At 42.3% G+C, this 19302-nt stretch overlaps 1 protein-coding gene across 1 annotated transcript; it reads right to left on the bottom strand.

Moving 5' to 3' along the window:
* Positions 1 to 140: 140 nt before the first annotated feature.
* Positions 141 to 19220, bottom strand: LOC118941386 (UPF0687 protein C20orf27 homolog). Its single transcript, XM_036953888.1, has 6 exons — positions 18869 to 19220; positions 12864 to 12951; positions 12308 to 12444; positions 11801 to 11954; positions 2129 to 2254; positions 141 to 1669 (listed from the first exon to the last, which is right to left on the bottom strand). Exons 2-6 carry the CDS (start codon positions 12880 to 12882, stop codon positions 1596 to 1598), a joined length of 510 nt encoding a protein of 169 aa, XP_036809783.1. The 5' UTR covers positions 12883 to 12951; positions 18869 to 19220; the 3' UTR covers positions 141 to 1595.
* Positions 19221 to 19302: the final 82 nt, after the last annotated feature.

Raw genomic sequence — 19302 nt, 5'->3', positions numbered from 1 at the left:
TTGAACACCACCGCTAGTCTTCAACAACCACAATGTATATATATATAATATACCTTATCATGAGTCAAAGAAAATGATATGGATCCTGTAGGACACAATGAATTGCAGAACACTGGAAAACAATAGTGTACATCTACAGGTTAACAGTTGACATGATATTTTATTTACTGACAGAGATATAGGAGAATCTAGTACAATACAGAGACAGTTTTGCAGGACACATAGACTAAAAGGCATACTCTTACATAGTTGGTGAAAGGTGGCGCTCACACAGAACACATACTGTACAACGAGTGGACAAAGCATTAAGAACACCTGCTCTTTCCTTGACAGACTGAACAGGTGAATCCAAGTGAAATCTATGATCCCTTATTGATGTCACCTGTTAAATACACTTCAAATCGGTGTACATGAAGGGGAGGAGACAGGCTAAAAAGAAGGATTTTTAAGCCTTGAGAGAATTGAGACATGGATTGTGTATGTGTGACATTCAGAGGGTGAATGGGGGGGGTGCAACTCAATATTAGGAAGGTGTTCTTACTGTTTTGTCCACTCAGTGTAAATCATAATACAATGACAGGTTATATTGACGTGCATAATTAAAATGTAAATATTATTTCTGATCGTTTAAGGCTGGTTGACGCTTGGCTCTTGTTGCAGAACGACAGAAGGGACGAGAAGCAAAGAGCTGCAGTGCCTGGTTATATAATGGACCTACAGTGGATGTTGGAAACACATTGCCTCCCTCACTGAGCAATGTGTCATTTTACATTTGGGGAACTATAAGTGATCATGGACACCTTGGTCTTCATTACAGGGCTAATCACAAAAAAAAACAGTTTGTGTGTGTGTGTGTTTGTGTGTCAGAGGAGGCTGGTGGGAGGAGCTATAGGAGGATGGGCTCATTGTAATGGCTGGAATGGAATTCATGGAACGGAGTCAAACGTGGTTTCTATATGTTTGATACCGTTCCACATGTTCCATTCCAGTCTTTACACTAAGCCGTCCCTATAGCACCTCCCATCAGCCTCCTCAGGTGTGTGTGTGCCACTACGGGTGCATGCATGTGTGTGGCTAAGTGCAGGTAAGTGCTGGTTTTGTTCCACTACGACAGCTGGTCTCTACAGGAGGGGGAAGATATAAATGAACGGATGATGGCTGGTCTCTACAGGAGGAGTAAGATATAAAGTGACGGATGATGGCTGGTCTCTACAGGAGGGGGAAGATATAAAGGGACGGATGATGTCTGGTCTCTACAGGAGGGGGAAGATATAAAGTGACGGATGATGGCTGGTCTCTACAGGAGGGGGAAGATATAAAGTGACGGATGATGGCTGGTCTCTACAGGAGGGGGAAGATATAAAGTGACGGATGATGGCTGGTCTCTACAGGAGGGGGAAGATATAAAGGGACGGATGATGGCTGGTCTCTACAGGAGGGGGAAGATATAAAGAGACGGACGATGGCTGGTCTCTACAGGAGGGGGAAGATATAAAGGGATACATGATGGCTGGTCTCTACAGTAGGGGATGATATAAAGGGATGGATGATGGCTGGTCTCTACAGGAGGGGAAAGATATAAAGGGACAGACGGCTCATTTCCTTTTTTCTTTCTCCGCCCCCAGACACCGCACCCCCTCCAGCAGCATAGGAGTACCATGGTGACGATCTACAGAGAGAGGGAGAGGGGGAGGGAGGGAGAGATAGGGAGAAGAGAGAGGGAAGGAGGGAGAGGGTGGGGTAGATTGGGTTGGCGGGTAAGAGATAGGGCGAGAGAGAGAAAGAGAGAGGTAGGGAGATTGAGAAAGAGAGCGGAAGAGTCACTGTTATTTTGCTGAGTAAAGGATCATAGTGAGTGTGTGATGTAGAGGAAGTTGCAGAGACCTCTTAGTCCACCAGAGGGTGCTGTCCACCCTTTAACACTGACAGGCCATACATAGTACATCTGTTGCATAATAGCATTTAACTCAGCAGTATGCCTTACTGTAAATACCATAAGTAACTAACTGCAGATATTTCCCCTATTAACACAGGGTTACTGCCCAGATGATCAGTATGTGTGTCACTGTGTGTGTTTCTGTGTGTATGACTGTGTCCACACATGACCAGGCACACAGGAGTAACTCACCCATGACCCGGGCCTGTAGTCTGACCCGCAGACGTTGGTCCTTCTTCCCCCGGCTGATCAGGGTCAGCTCCTCCTGCAGCACCCCCTCCTGATGGGTGGTGTACTCACACGTCACCTTCACCCCACCTAGAGGGAGGGAGGGAGGGAGGGAGGGAGGGAGGGAGGGAGGGAGGGAGGGAGGGAGGGAGGGAGGGAGGGAGGGAGGGAGGGAGGGAGGGAGGGAGATAGCAGGAGATGGCAGATGGACCAAGAGAAACAAGGAATGGATGGAGAGAGGGAGAGAGACAGGGAATGGATGGAGAGAGGGAGGGAGACAGACAGAGGTAGAAAAAGAAAGGGAGAGAAAAAAGAAAGACAGAAAAAAGGAGAGAAAGATGGAGACAGTCAATAATAAAAGGACAGGAATGGTCGGGGAAAGAGTGACATGAAGACAGAGACAAAAAGTCATCAAACAGACAGAAGTAACGTAAGACTGAGAGACAGTAGTCTATTGAGTATTTATAACCAGTATTTACTTCAATGTAATTCGCCATAGTTCCCCACATACCATAAAATCTGTGTCTGAAATGCCACCATATTCCCTATATAGTACACTAATTTGATCAGGGCCTATAGGGAATATTCAATGTTTCAAGTTAATAGAATAGGCTGCTCTCCGTGACACAACCCAGGGTTCTCTTACAGGAAGCCACTCTGAAAGCCCAGAGGGGAGCTCAGATTCTTTCCCCCTACAATTCAAATGGTGCCCTATTCCCTATATTGTGTTCTACCTTTGTCCAAAGGACTATGGGCCCGCCATGTGGGCACTGGTCAAAAGCAGTGCACTGTATAGGGAATGGGGTGACAAGGGGACATTTGGGAGGAAGCCAGGGAAACAAATCAAATTGTATTGGTCACATGTGCAGGTGTAGACCTTACAGTGAAATGCTTACTTATGAGCCCATAACCAACAATGCAGATGGAATAAGAAAAATAAATACAAGTACAAGTAACTAAAGAGCAGCAGTAAAATAACAATAGCGAGACTATATATACATACATACACATATATACATACATGTAGGTAGAGTTATTAAAGTGACTATGCATAGTTGATAACAACAGAGAGTAGCAGAGGTGTAAAAGAGAGGGGGGGAGCAATGCAAAATAATCTCTTCTTCTGGTCTCCTCTCTCTGAATCGATTCATGGCTGAAATGGGAGCTGATGGATTGATCTCTTTGGTCTTTGTTTGCCTCTGGTAATGACTGTCTAGTGGTGGTTATATTGCTCTGGTAATGACTGTCTGGTAGTGGTTATATTCCTCTGGTAATGACTGTCTGGTGGTGGTTATATTCCTCTGGTAATGACTGTCTAGTGGTGGTTATATTGCTCTGGTAATGACTGTCTGGTAGTGGTTATATTCCTCTGGTAATGACTGTCTGGTAGTGGTTATATTCCTCTGGTAATAACTGTCTAGTGGTGGTTATATTCCTCTGGTGATAACTGTCTTGTGGTGGTTATATTCCTCTGGTAATGACTGTCTGGTAGTGGTTATATTCGTCTGGTAATGACTGTCTGGTGGTGGTTATATTCCTCTGGTAATGACTGTCTGGTAGTGGTTATATTCCTCTGGTAATGACTGTCTGGTAGTGGTTATATTCCTCTGGTAATGACTGTCTAGTGATGGTTATATTCCTCTGGTAATGACTGTCTAGTGATGGTTATATTCCTCTGGTAATGACTGTCTAGTGGTGGTTATATTCCTCTGGTAATGACTGTCTGGTAGTGGTTATATTCCTCTGGTAATAACTGTCTAGTGGTGGTTATATTCCTCTGGTAATGACTGTCTGAGGGTGGTTATATTCCTCTGGTAATAACTGTCTGGTAGTGGTTATATTCCTCTGGTAATAACTGTCTAGTGGTGGTTATATTCCTCTGGTAATAACTGTCTTGTGGTGGTTATATTCCTCTGGTAATGACTGTCTGGTAGTGGTTATATTCATCTGGTAATGACTGTCTGGTGGTGGTTATATTCCTCTGGTAATGACTGTCTGGTAGTGGTTATATTCCTCTGGTAATGACTGTCTGGTAGTGGTTATATTCCTCTGGTAATGACTGTCTAGTGATGGTTATATTCCTCTGGTAATGACTGTCTAGTGATGGTTATATTCCTCTGGTAATGACTGTCTAGTGGTGGTTATATTCCTCTGGTAATGACTGTCTGGTAGTGGTTATATTCCTCTGGTAATGACTGTCTAGTGATGGTTATATTCCTCTGGTAATGACTGTCTAGTGGTGGTTATATTCCTCTGGTAATGACTGTCTGGTCGTGGTTATATTCCTCTGGTAATGACTGTCTGGTGGTGGTTATATTCCTCTGGTAATGACTGTCTGGTAGTGGTTATATTCCTCTGGTAATGACTGTCTGGTGGTGGTTATATTCCTCTGATAATGACTGTCTGGTAGTGGTTATATTCCTCTGGTAATGACTGTCTGGTGGTGGTTATATTCCTCTGGTAATGACTGTCTGGTAGTGGTTATATTCCTCTGGTAATGACTGTCTGGTAGTGGTTATATTCCTCTGGTAATAACTGTCTAGTGGTGGTTATATTCCTCTGGTAATGACTGTCTGAGGGTGGTTATATTCCTCTGGTAATAACTGTCTGGTAGTGGTTATATTCCTCTGGTAATAACTGTCTAGTGGTGGTTATATTGCTCTGGTAATGACTGTCTGGTAGTGGTTATATTCCTCTGGTAATGACTGTCTGGTAGTGGTTATATTCCTCTGGTAATAACTGTCTGGTAGTGGTTATATTCCTCTGGAAATTACTGTCTGGTGGTGGTTATATTCCTCTGGTAATGACTGTCTGGTGGTGGTTATATTCCTCTGGTAATGACTGTCTGGTGGTGGTTATATTCCTCTGGTAATGACTGTCTGGTGGTGGTTATATTCCTCTGGAAATGACTGTCTGGTGGTGGTTATATTCCTCTGGTAATGACTGTCTGAGGGTGGTTATATTCCTCTGGTAATAACTGTCTAGTGGTGGTTATATTCCTCTGGTAATGACTGTCTAGTGGTGGTTATATTCGTCTGGTAATGACTGTCTGGTAGTGGTTATATTCCTCTGGTAATAACTGGCTGGTAGTGGTTATATTCCTCTGGTAATAACTGTCTGGTAGTGGTTATATTCCTCTGGTAATGACTGTCTAGTGGTGGTTATATTCCTCTGGTAATGACTGTCTGGTAGTGGTTATATTCCTCTGGTAATGACTGTCTGGTGGTGGTTATATTCCTCTGGTAATGACTGTCTGGTGGTGGTTATATTCCTCTGGTAATGACTGTCTGGTAGTGGTTATATTCCTCTGGTAATGACTGTCTGGTAGTGGTTATATTCCTCTGGTAATGACTGTCTGGTGGTGGTTATATTCCTCTGGTAATGACTGTCTGGTGGTGGTTATATTCCTCTGGTAATGACTGTCTGGTAGTGGTTATATTCCTCTGGTAATGACTGTCTGGTAGTGGTTATATTCCTCTGGTAATGACTGTCTGGTAGTGGTTATATTCCTCTGGTAATAACTGTCTGGTGGTGGTTATATTCCTCTGGTAATGACTGTCTAGTGGTGGTTATATTGCTCTGGTAATGACTGTCTGGTAGTGGTTATATTCCTCTGGTAATGACTGTCTGGTAGTGGTTATATTCTTCTGGTAATAACTGTCTGGTAGTGGTTATATTCCTCTGGAAATGACTGTCTGGTGGTGGTTATATTCCTCTGGTAATGACTGTCTAGTAGTGGTTATAGTCCTCTGGTAATAACTGTCTAGTGGTGGTTATATTGCTCTGGTAATGACTGTCTGGTAGTGGTTATATTCCTCTGGTAATGACTGTCTGGTAGTGGTTATATTCCTCTGGTAATGACTGTCTGGTGGTGGTTATATTCCTCTGATAATGACTGTCTGGTAGTGGTTATATTCCTCTGGTAATGACTGTCTGGTGGTGGTTATATTCCTCTGGTAATGACTGTCTGGTAGTGGTTATATTCCTCTGGTAATGACTGTCTGGTAGTGGTTATATTCCTCTGGTAATAACTGTCTAGTGGTGGTTATATTCCTCTGGTAATGACTGTCTGAGGGTGGTTATATTCCTCTGGTAATAACTGTCTGGTAGTGATTATATTCCTCTGGTAATAACTGTCTAGTGGTGGTTATATTGCTCTGGTAATGACTGTCTGGTAGTGGTTATATTCCTCTGGTAATGACTGTCTGGTAGTGGTTATATTCCTCTGGTAATAACTGTCTGGTAGTGGTTATATTCTTCTGGAAATGACTGTCTGGTGGTGGTTTTATTCCTCTGGTAATGACTGTCTGGTGGTGGTTATATTCCTCTGGTAATGACTGTCTGGTGGTGGTTATATTCCTCTGGTAATGACTGTCTGGTAGTGGTTATATTCCTCTGGTAATGACTGTCTGGTGGTGGTTATATTCCTCTGGTAATGACTGTCTGGTGGTGGTTATATTCCTCTGGAAATGACTGTCTGGTGGTGGTTATATTCCTCTGGTAATGACTGTCTGAGGGTGGATATATTCCTCTGGTAATAACTGTCTAGTGGTGGATATATTCCTCTGGTAATGACTGTCTAGTGGTGGTTATATTCGTCTGGTAATGACTGTCTGGTAGTGGTTATATTCCTCTGGTAATAACTGTCTGGTAGTGGTTATATTCCTCTGGTAATAACTGTCTGGTAGTGGTTATATTCCTCTGGTAATGACTGTCTAGTGGTGGTTATATTCCTCTGGTAATGACTGTCTGGTAGTGGTTATATTCCTCTGGTAATGACTGTCTGGTGGTGGTTATATTCCTCTGGTAATGACTGTCTGGTGGTGGTTATATTCCTCTGGTAATGACTGTCTGGTAGTGGTTATATTCCTCTGGTAATGACTGTCTGGTAGTGGTTATATTCCTCTGGTAATGACTGTCTGGTGGTGGTTATATTCCTCTGGTAATGACTGTCTGGTGGTGGTTATATTCCTCTGGTAATGACTGTCTGGTAGTGGTTATATTCCTCTGGTAATGACTGTCTGGTAGTGGTTATATTCCTCTGGTAATAACTGTCTGGTGGTGGTTATATTCCTCTGGTAATGACTGTCTGGTAGTGGTTATATTCCTCTGGTAATGACTGTCTGGTAGTGGTTATATTCCTCTGGTAATGACTGTCTGGTAGTGGTTATATTCCTCTGGTAATGACTGTCTAGTGATGGTTATATTCCTCTGGTAATGACTGTCTGGTGGTGGTTATATTCCTCTGGTAATGACTGTCTGGTGGTGGTTATATTCCTCTGGTAATGACTGTCTGGTAGTGGTTATATTCCTCTGGTAATGACTGTCTGGTAGTGGTTATATTCCTCTGGTAATGACTGTCTAGTGATGGTTATATTCCTCTGGTAATGACTGTCTAGTGGTGGTTATATTCCTCTGGTAATGACTGTCTGGTAGTGGTTATATTCCTCTGGTAATGACTGTCTAGTGATGGTTATATTCCTCTGGTAATGACTGTCTAGTGGTGGTTATATTCCTCTGGTAATGACTGTCTGGTCGTGGTTATATTCCTCTGGTAATGACTGTCTGGTGGTGGTTATATTCCTCTGGTAATGACTGTCTGGTAGTGGTTATATTCCTCTGGTAATGACTGTCTGGTGGTGGTTATATTCCTCTGGTAATGACTGTCTGGTGGTGGTTATATTCCTCTGGTAATGACTGTCTGGTGGTGGTTATATTCCTCTGGTAATGACTGTCTGGTAGTGGTTATATTACTCTGGTAATGACTGTCTGGTAGTGGTTATATTCCTCTGGTAATGACTGTCTGGTGGTGGTTATATTCCTCTGGTAATGACTGTCTGGTGGTGGTTATATTCCTCTGGTAATGACTGTCTGAGGGTGGTTATATTCCTCTGGTAATAACTGTCTAGTGGTGGTTATATTCCTCTGGTAATGACTGTCTAGTGGTGGTTATATTCGTCTGGTAATGACTGTCTGGTAGTGGTTATATTCCTCTGGTAATAACTGTCTGGTAGTGGTTATATTCCTCTGGTAATAACTGTCTGGTAGTGGTTATATTCCTCTGGTAATGACTGTCTAGTGGTGGTTATATTCCTCTGGTAATGACTGTCTGGTAGTGGTTATATTCCTCTGGTAATGACTGTCTGGTGGTGGTTATATTCCTCTGGTAATGACTGTCTGGTGGTGGTTATATTCCTCTGGTAATGACTGTCTGGTAGTGGTTATATTCCTCTGGTAATGACTGTCTGGTAGTGGTTATATTCCTCTGGTAATAACTGTCTGGTGGTGGTTATATTCCTCTGGTAATGACTGTCTGGTAGTGGTTATATTCCTCTGGTAATGACTGTCTGGTAGTGGTTATATTCCTCTGGTAATGACTGTCTGGTGGTGGTTATATTCCTCTGATAATGACTGTCTGGTAGTGGTTATATTCCTCTGGTAATAACTGTCTGGTGGTGGTTATATTCCTCTGGTAATGACTGTCTAGTGGTGGTTATATTGCTCTGGTAATGACTGTCTGGTAGTGGTTATATTCCTCTGGTAATGACTGTCTGGTGGTGGTTATATTCCTCTGGTAATGACTGTCTGGTAGTGGTTATATTCCTCTGGTAATGACTGTCTGGTAGTGGTTCTATTCCTCTGGTAATGACTAACTGGTAGTGGTTATATTCCTCTGGTAATAACTGTCTGGTGGTGGTTATATTCCTCTGGTAATGACTGTCTAGTGGTGGTTATATTGCTCTGGTAATGACTGTCTAGTAGTGGTTATATTCCTCTGGTAATAACTGTCTAGTGGTGGTTATATTGCTCTGGTAATGACTGTCTGGTAGTGGTTATATTCCTCTGGTAATGACTGTCTGGTAGTGGTTATATTCCTCTGGTAATGACTGTCTGGTGGTGGTTATATTCCTCTGGTAATGACTGTCTGGTAGTGGTTATATTCCTCTGGTAATGACTGTCTGGTAGTGGTTATATTCCTCTGGTAATAACTGTCTAGTGGTGGTTATATTCCTCTGGTAATGACTGTCTGAGGGTGGTTATATTCCTCTGGTAATAACTGTCTGGTAGTGGTTATATTCCTCTGGTAATAACTGTCTAGTGGTGGTTATATTGCTCTGGTAATGACTGTCTGGTAGTGGTTATATTCCTCTGGTAATGACTGTCTGGTAGTGGTTATATTCCTCTGGTAATAACTGTCTGGTAGTGGTTATATTCTTCTGGAAATGACTGTCTGGTGGTGGTTTTATTCCTCTGGTAATGACTGTCTGGTGGTGGTTATATTCCTCTGGTAATGACTGTCTGGTGGTGGTTATATTCCTCTGGTAATGACTGTCTGGTAGTGGTTATATTCCTCTGGTAATAACTGTCTGGTAGTGGTTATATTCCTCTGGAAATGACTGTCTGGTGGTGGTTTTATTCCTCTGGTAATGACTGTCTGGTGGTGGTTATATTCCTCTGGTAATGACTGTCTGGTGGTGGTTATATTCCTCTGGTAATGACTGTCTGGTGGTGGTTATATTCCTCTGGAAATGACTGTCTGGTGGTGGTTATATTCCTCTGGTAATGACTGTCTGAGGGTGGTTATATTCCTCTGGTAATAACTGTCTAGTGGTGGTTATATTCCTCTGGTAATGACTGTCTAGTGGTGGTTATATTCGTCTGGTAATGACTGTCTGGTAGTTGTTATATTCCTCTGGTAATAACTGTCTGGTAGTTGTTATATTCCTCTTGTAATAACTGTCTGGTAGTGGTTATATTCCTCTGGTAATGACTGTCTAGTGGTGGTTATATTCCTCTGGTAATGACTGTCTGGTAGTGGTTATATTCCTCTGGTAATGACTGTCTGGTGGTGGTTATATTCCTCTGGTAATGACTGTCTGGTGGTGGTTATATTCCTCTGGTAATGACTGTCTGGTAGTGGTTATATTACTCTGGTAATGACTGTCTGGTAGTGGTTATATTCCTCTGGTAATGACTGTCTGGTGGTGGTTATATTCCTCTGGTAATGACTGTCTGGTGGTGGTTATATTCCTCTGGTAATGACTGTCTGGTAGTGGTTATATTCCTCTGGTAATGACTGTCTGGTAGTGGTTATATTCCTCTGGTAATGACTGTCTAGTGATGGTTATATTCCTCTGGTAATGACTGTCTAGTGGTGGTTATATTCCTCTGGTAATGACTGTCTGGTAGTGGTTATATTCCTCTGGTAATGACTGTCTAGTGATGGTTATATTCCTCTGGTAATGACTGTCTAGTGGTGGTTATATTCCTCTGGTAATGACTGTCTGGTCGTGGTTATATTCCTCTGGTAATGACTGTCTGGTGGTGGTTATATTCCTCTGGTAATGACTGTCTGGTAGTGGTTATATTCCTCTGGTAATGACTGTCTGGTGGTGGTTATATTCCTCTGATAATGACTGTCTGGTAGTGGTTATATTCCTCTGGTAATGACTGTCTGGTGGTGGTTATATTCCTCTGGTAATGACTGTCTGGTAGTGGTTATATTCCTCTGGTAATGACTGTCTGGTAGTGGTTATATTCCTCTGGTAATGACTGTCTGGTGGTGGTTATATTCCTCTGGTAATGACTGTCTGGTGGTGGTTATATTCCTCTGATAATGACTGTCTGGTAGTGGTTATATTCCTCTGGTAATGACTGTCTGGTGGTGGTTATATTCCTCTGGTAATGACTGTCTGGTGGTGGTTATATTCCTCTGGTAATGACTGTCTGGTAGTGGTTATATTCCTCTGGTAATGACTGTCTGGTGGTGGTTATATTCCTCTGGTAATGACTGTCTGGTAGTGGTTATATTCCTCTGGTAATGACTGTCTGGTAGTGGTTATATTCCTCTGGTAATGACTGTCTGGTAGGGGTTATATTCCTCTTGTAATGACTGTCTGGTAGTGGTTATATTCCTCTGGTAATGACTGTCTGGTGGTGGTTATATTCCTCTGGTAATAACTGTCTGGTAGTGGTTATATTCCTCTGGTAATTCCGATCAGAGCCTCACCCTCCATGGGTCGGATGGCATTGGGAGGGGAACAGGGGATGGAGAGCGGATCTAAAGAATGCAGAATAGGTGATAAAAGAGGAAGAGGTAGGGAAATTGTCGCCTTTGCGCCAGACAAGTATTCATTGGGGACAGGGGATGGAGGGGGAGAAAAAGTAGAAGAAGGAAGAGACCTTCGCCAGTGATCCAGACAAACATTCAAGTTTCACAGGTTTGATAACATACCAGTTACTGTAATAGTAGGTTACAGTAATGACAGAAACAGTGTCTTGTTATGGTGCTAATATGTTTGTTGGCAGAGGGGCACATGGGAGATTAGATATGCCTTGTTAGTGGTTTTCTGCCACTTTCAGGTCTACACTGCACCCATATTTACCAATATATCCATTTACTCAATCCATATCCATTTGGACGATTTGGATCCTGTACAAGGAACACAGAAGCAATCATCTCAGTTTCTATCCTGGGTCGCATTCAATAGGCTTCGAACAGTATAAAAACTGATTGAAACAGGAAAGGAATACCTGGACTCCAATAAGAAACACTCATTTTCATTTTCCATTGCAAAACGGTTTAACGTTTTCTTTGACATGCCCTAATGCATACGGCCCTGGTCTCCAACGTACCCTCTGGTGTGGGTGTGACACGGTTGACTTTGAGGAGGGGTCTGGGAGTCGGTGATGAGGAGGAAGGGAGGGAGCACACATCTTTCCCCAGCACAGGCACCTCTGGGAGGGTGAAGACGATCTCATAACGATGCAGACTCCTCAGGAACCCTACCTGAACAGAGAGAGAGTGTATGTGAGAGAGAAAGAGAGAGAGAGAGAGAGAGAGAGAGAGAGAGAGAGAGAGAGGAGAAACACAGTATAAATTATATAAACACTTATTAAATACTCACACACGTCTTATGAAATGCGTTAAGTAGTTCTTATGTAGGTACCCATCAGGGGTGCATTCAGCAGGGCATAACGTTGTAGAAATATGTTATGGAGAACAAACATGGCTCTATGACCTGTAGAATAAGGAATCATGTCTGCTCTATTCATAACATTTCAATCTGCAATGTTCAACAATGTTTGCCTACTGAACTTGGCACAAGCAATTCGAGCATTCATATTCCAAACCCCGCCCACCTTAACCAGGAAGTTCCCATCAGGCTCTGGGAGAGCAGGGATGGAAGAATCCTTGGCTTTGTCCTCACGGTGAACAGGGGAGCCCATGGCATCCTCGTCGTCAGGGAAACGCACGCTTCCTCCCTTTGAGGTCGACCCTGGGGAAGAGGCAGTAAGGGCGTGACTCGGTCAGGGACAGAAATACACACACAGGCACGTACTGAACACACGCACACACATATCGTTCATGCATGGCTAAGCAGCTGTATAGGACTGCAAGTTTTCATTGCGCTTTTATGAGAGAGAGAGTGAGACAGAGAGCAGAGAGAGAGGGAGAGAGTTAGTGTTTTGGTCTATCAGTATAACTTAGGTCTGACATGGTATTAGGGCTTTACAAACAGCGGGAAGGGAATTGAAAATCCATGCACTTAGAGACAATCGCTGGCAGATAAATGAATTAATGTTTGGGCGATATCAGTTGCAGACAGACAGACAGACAGACAGACAGACAGACAGACAGACAGACAGACAGACAGACAGACAGACAGAAACACACACATAGAAGTCAAGGACTCACCCTTCCTGCCTGTTGCCATGTCAATGTCAGGCCAGGAATGATGGATCACACTGTATCAGTCTGAATTTGTGATGTCATCATTACCCTCCTTCAGAGAACATGACAAGGAACAATGTAAGGAGATAGAGAGAGAGGGAGAACAAGAGAGATGGAGAGAGAAAAGGGGGGAGCAGATGAGGAATGAAAGAGGTGAAGAGTGAGGTGAAAGAGGGAGAGAAAGAGAGACCAAGTCACAATTTATTTGTAAAGGTGACAGCTCCTCAACAACAGTTTCTTCTGTCTTCTGTCATTTTCTGCCAAAAAGTTCCCTCAGACTAAACCACCTCTTAGAACTAGAAGTAGGACAAAGTAGCCCCTAGGCCTAGACACTCATTTAAAGTCAGTTAAACACTTTCCCCTCTAATTACGGTCATGATTTGGGTATAAGCGATGGCTGATCCTAGACCTGTGAATCAAAATAGGAAAAGCAGTCACATCTGAGGTTACTTGTCGCATGGTGTTTGGTAATAATTCTATGATATTCTTAAAGTAAAAGTCAAATAAACTAAAGTGTCACTGGCAAAGTCATAACGGTAAAGTGGTTTATTTTCTTTAGCTCTGTGCCAGGTAGCAACTTCTGCCCAAAAGTACTCTGGTACTGTAGCGTATCAATCCGCTGGATAGAGCCCTAGACTGAGTTCCAAATGGTACCCTAGTGCATTTCTTTTAACAAGGTCCAATAGGGGAATAGGGTGCCATCTGTTCCGCACGTCAACAATAACCTTTGACCTTAAATTTAATCCTACTGCGGCTTTATCAATATCATTAGAAGCGCCCAGCTGTGAGTCCAGTCCAGTGTTGCAGACAAAGGCGCGGCTAAACGACTCCCTGACCTGCTCACTAAAGAAGCTTATCTCTGCCCACAAAGCTTACCAGGTGGGATTAGAGGAAGAAATTAGAAAGAGTCATTTCTTACAGTTTTACCATTGGGAGTTGGGTACCGAGCCTAATTCACACAATCCTCCCTAATACGGAAACACTGGAGGGGGAATAGCCTTGAGTGTTATGTAACCTAAACTAGAATGGGGAGGAAATAGAACACAGAACAGAGAGAAGCTCATTCCATTCTATTTATAACGGCCTTACTGTACCATCGACAGTTATCCAGTTGTGGAAAAAGTACCCAATTGTCATCCTTGAGTTAAAGTAAAGACCCTAATAGAAAATGACTGAAGTGGAAGTGAAAGTCACCCAGTAGAATACTACTTGAGTAAAAATCTAAAACTATCTGCTTTTAAATACACTTAAAGATGCACTACGCAGAAATAACTTAAATAATTTTTTTCCTGGTTGCTAAAATTGTAATAGTTTGCCTAAATTCAGTTCATGTGGCAAAACAAACAGGTAGAGAATCATTGGACCATGAAAACTGCTGTGAAATATATTTTCCATAACCCAAAATATTTTATTTTCAGCTGTTTGAAGCTGGTGTGCAAAACGGAAAGTAAAAGACTCAAAAACAACACTTAAGAATGGGAAGCATAGAAATGGAGCACATAGAATAGATACACCACTTCTTTTACTTGCTTTCAATGAGAATGACATATCTATCACTCACATTTCTATGTGCATTTGGTTGGGGTCACCCAAAAAGTTATATATTGTAGCTTTAAGTATCAAAAGTAGAAGCTATAAATCCATCCAAATTCCTTATATTAAGCAAACCAGACGGCACAATTAGCTTTTTTTAATGGATAGCCAGGGGCACACTCCAACACTGACCAACAGACCATTTACAAACACTCAGACATCATTTACAAACAAAGCATCTGTGTTAAGTGAGTTCGCCAGATCAGAGGCAGTATGGATGACCAAGGATGTTCTCTTGATAACTGTATGAATTGGACCATTCTTCCCTGTCCTGCTAAGCATTCGATTACCGAGTACCCTAGCCTACTGTTGGTGTCAGGGACAATAAGGCCTAATAAAAAGTACAGTGCATTCTGAAAGTATTCAGACCCCTTCACTTTTTCCACATTTTGTTACGTTCCTGCATTATTCTATATATATATTTTTTTTTATCAATCTACAAACAATACCCGATAATGACAAAGCGAAAACAGGTTTTTAGAAATGTTTGCAAATGTATTAAAAATAAAAAGCATAAATACCTTATTTACATAAGTATTCAGACACTTTGCTATGAGACTCGAAATTTAGCTCAGGTGCATCCTGTTTTCATTCATCAGCCTTAAGATGTTTCTACAACTTGATTGGAGTCCACCTGTGATAAATTCAATTGATTGGACATGATTTAGAAAGGCACACACCTGTCTATTTAAGGTCCCACAGTTGACAGTGCACGTCAGAGCAAAAACCAAGCCATGAGGTCGAAGGAATTGTCTGTAGAGCTCCAAGACAGGATTGTGTTAAGGCACAGATCAGGGGAAAGGTACCCAAAAAATTCTGCAGCATTGAAGGTCCCCAAGAAAACAGTTGCTTCCATCATTCTTAAATGGAAGACGTTTGGAACCACCAAGACTCTTCCTAGAGCCGGCCGCCAAGCCAAACTGAGCAATCAAGGGAGAAGGGCCTTGGTCAGGGAGGTGACCAAGAACCCGATGGACACTAGAGGTCGACCGATTAATCGGTTAATCGGAATGGCCGATTAATGGCCGATTAATTAGGGCGATTAATTAGGGCCGATTTCAAGTTTTCATAACAATCGGAAATCTGTATTTTTGCCTATTTAAAAAAAATTATGTTTATACCTTTATTTAACTAGGCAAGTCAGTTAAGAACACATTCTTATTTTCAATGATGGCCTAGGAACGGTGGGTTATCTGCCTTGTTCAGGGGCAAAACGACAGATTTTCACCTTGTTCGCTCGGGGGATCTTGCAACCTTACAGTTAACTAGTTCAACGCTCTAACCACCTGCCTCTCATTGCACTCCATGAGGAGCTTGCCTGTTACGCGAATGCAGTAGATCCAAGGTAAGTTGCAAGCTAGCATTAAACTTATCTTATAAAAAAACAATCAATCAATCATAATCACTAGTTATAACTACACATGGTTGATGATATTACTAGTTTATCTAGCGTGTCCTGCGTTGCATATAATCGATGCGGTGCGTATCGTTGCTCCAATGTGTACCTAACCATGAACATCAATGCCTTTCTTAAAATCAAAACACAGAAGTAAATATTTTTAAACCTGCATATTTAGCTAAAAGAAATCCAGGTTAGCAGGCAATATTAACCTGGTGAAATTGTGTCACTTCTCTTACGTTCATTGCACAAAGAGTCAGGGTATATGCAACAGTTTGGGCAGCCTTGCTCATTGCGAACTAATTTGGCAGAATTGTATGTAATTATGACATAACATTGAAGGTTGTGCAATGTAACAGCAATATTTAGACTTATGGATGCCACCCGTTAGATAAAATACCGAACGGTTCCGTATTTCACTGAAATAATAAACGTTTTGTTTTCGAAATGATAGTTTCTGGATTCTACCATATTAATGACCAAAGGCTCGTATTTCTGTGTGTTATGTTATAGTTAAGTCTATGATTTGATAGAGCAGTCTGACTGAGCGATAGTAGGCAGCAGCAGGCTCGTAAGCATTCATTCAAACAGCACTTTTGTGCGTTTTGCCAGCAGCTCTTCGCAGCGCTGTTTATGACTTCAAGCCTATCAGCCTAATGGCTGGTGTAACCAATGTGAAATGGCTAGCTAGTTAGCGGGGTTTCGTCACTCGCTCTGAGACTTGGAGTAGTTATTCCCCCCGCGGCTTTAGTGGAGCGATGGGTAATGCTGCTTCGAGTGTGGCTGTTGTCGATGTGTTCCTGGTTCGAGCCCAGGTAGGTATACTGTTACACTGGCAATACTATAGTGCCTATAAGAACATCCAATAGTCAAAGGTATATGAAATACAAATGGTATAGAGAGAAATAGTCCTATAAATACTATATTAACTACAACATAAAACCTCTTACCTTGGAATATTGAAGCCTCATGTTAAAAGGAACCACCAGCTTTCATATGTTCTCATGTTCTGAGCAAGGAACTCAAACGTTAGCTTTTTTACATGGCACATATTGCACTTTTACTTCCCCAACACATTGTTTTTGCATTATTTAAACCAAATTGAACATGTTTCATTATTTATTTGAGGCTAAATTGATTTTATTGATGTATTATATCAAGTTAAAATAAGTCAGTATTGTTGTAATTGTCATTATTCTAAATACATTTATTTTTTAATTGTCCGATTAATCGGTATCTGCTTTTTTTTGGTCCTCCAATAATCGGTATCGGCGTTGAAAAATCATAATCGGTCGACCTCTAATGGACACTATGACAAAGCTCCAGAGATCCTCTGTGGAGATAGGAGAACCTTCCAGAAGGACAACCATCTCTGCAGCACTCCACCACTCAGGCATGTATAGTAGGTTGGCCAGACGGAAGCCAATCCTCAGTAAAAGGCACATAGCCCGCTTGTAGTTTTCCAAAGGGCATCTAAAGGACTCTCAGACCATGACAAGCAAGATTCTCTGGTCTGATGAAACCAATATTGAACTCTTTGGCCTGAATGCCAAGTGTCACGTCTGGAGGAAACTCGGCACCGCTCATCACCTGGTCAATACCATTCCTACGGTGAAGCATTGTGGTGGCAGCATCATGCTGTGGGGATGTCAGGATCAAGGGAAAGATGAACTGTGCAAAGTACAGAGAGATCCTTGACGAAAACCTGCCCCAGACCTTCCAACAGGACAACAACCCTAAGCACACAGCCAAGACAACGCAGGAGTGGCTTCGGGACCAGTCTCTGAATGTCCTTGAGAGGCCCAGCCAGAGTCCGGATTTGAACCCAATCGAACATCTCTGGAGAGACCTGAAAATAGCTGTGCAGCAACACTCCCCATCCAACCTGACAGAGCTTGAGAGGATCAGCAGAGAAGAATGGGAGAAACTCCCCAAGTACAGATGTGCCAAGCTTGTAGCATCATACCTAAGAAGACTCAAGGCTGTAATCAATGCCAAAGGTACTTCAACAAAGTACTGAGTAAAGGGTCTGAATACTTATGTAAATGTGATGTTTCATTTTTTTGCAAACCTGTTTTTTCTTTGTTATTGTGGAGTATTATGCGTAGATTGGTGAGTAAAAATATATATATATTTTTTAAATAAGGCTGTAACCAAACAAAATGTGGAAAGAGTCAAGGGGTCTGAAAACTTTCAGAATGCACTGTTGTAGGCTTCAAGTAACGTACAGATATCCCCCCAGAATAATGAAGTAGTAGTCTACTTCAAACTAGATTTGACTTTGTTACTTTACACCACTGCAGTTATCAATGGGACCTGGACGCATTGTGCAAAGGCATCGCGGTTGGTAGGCTCCTACCTTATTTGACACTGTCACTGTTCTACGTGCAAATGCGGCACTGTTGGGAACGACCCAGCCCCGAGCCGCCACCACCGCATCAACAGGGAGGGACATCGATACGTGCGCCGCCCGGGACATTTTTGACCGGTTTTAGCCTAATTACAAAATACTTGCGAATAGGTGTTCCTTAGTCTGCTTTAGTTGTTTATTGAATATAGAGCCAATTCAATGCTGTTCCTTTCAATCACATAGCCCACCAGTGTTTTTATTCTAATGTTACAATTTCCATGTTGACGATCACACACACTGCATGCCCATTGGATGGAGTGCGCATCAAAACTGGAACATAGGCACAGAGTTGCATTTGCTGTCGTTTCAACGGATGGGCAAAACGGCAACGAATAGATTTGGACAACAACAACATATTCGTTATATTGTCATTGTGACATAAATCAAATCGAATATATTCAACCTGAGAGAGAGACAGACAGACAGACGGGCAGATCGGCAGATAGCCTAGCCTACGCCCAGTTAGATGTCAATACGATATGAACCTCCGAACTGGATTCCCCCCAGCTGCAAGAAAGCGTTTATGAAAATGTGTAACGTAATTAAAAAACCTATCGAAGGACTTACCGCTTTGTAGATTTGTTCAGTGCTTAGTGATGATAGTATCGGACAGTGGGAAGCGTTACCATCCCAAACGGCATGCTGCTTGCTGTGTTTGTCTGATCTCTTATTACCGAGGCTCTACTCAGTCTCCTCTCCAGCTCTCCTCCTCCGGACAGACGCAGTCTACAACAGCCATACCTGGCACGTCGCTTTCTCCGTGACCTATAGCTGCAGTCATTGGCGGATGCAGGCATCGCGGGGAGGGAGGTTTTTCAACACTCCTAATGTAAACATCACGTTTACACTGTAATTATTCTGCCTATTAGATAGTTGTGGTATTGGCCCTATACCTGCTTTCAGATTGAATGAAATGCAGGCTATCAATTGGATAAATATTTTATTTGTAGCCTTATTGAATATGCTAATTTAATAGGCTCTAACAGGGTATAATATAATAT

This window comes from Oncorhynchus mykiss, chromosome 19, assembly GCF_013265735.2.
Source record: "Oncorhynchus mykiss isolate Arlee chromosome 19, USDA_OmykA_1.1, whole genome shotgun sequence".
NCBI lineage: Eukaryota > Metazoa > Chordata > Actinopteri > Salmoniformes > Salmonidae > Oncorhynchus > Oncorhynchus mykiss.
The sequence above is the reverse complement of the archived record's forward strand: the minus strand, read 5'-3'. Positions and strand labels throughout refer to the sequence as shown.

Bases quoted from the DNA above. Each gene is read 5' to 3' on its own strand.
- LOC118941386 (XM_036953888.1), bottom strand. The intron at 2,255-11,800 runs GTACGTTGGAGA...CCCTCCCTCTAG, and splicing joins TGTCACACCCACACCAGAGG to GTGGGGTGAAGGTGACGTGT. The intron at 1,670-2,128 runs GTGAGTTACTCC...CTCTCTCTGTAG, and splicing joins ACTACAGGCCCGGGTCATGG to ATCGTCACCATGGTACTCCT.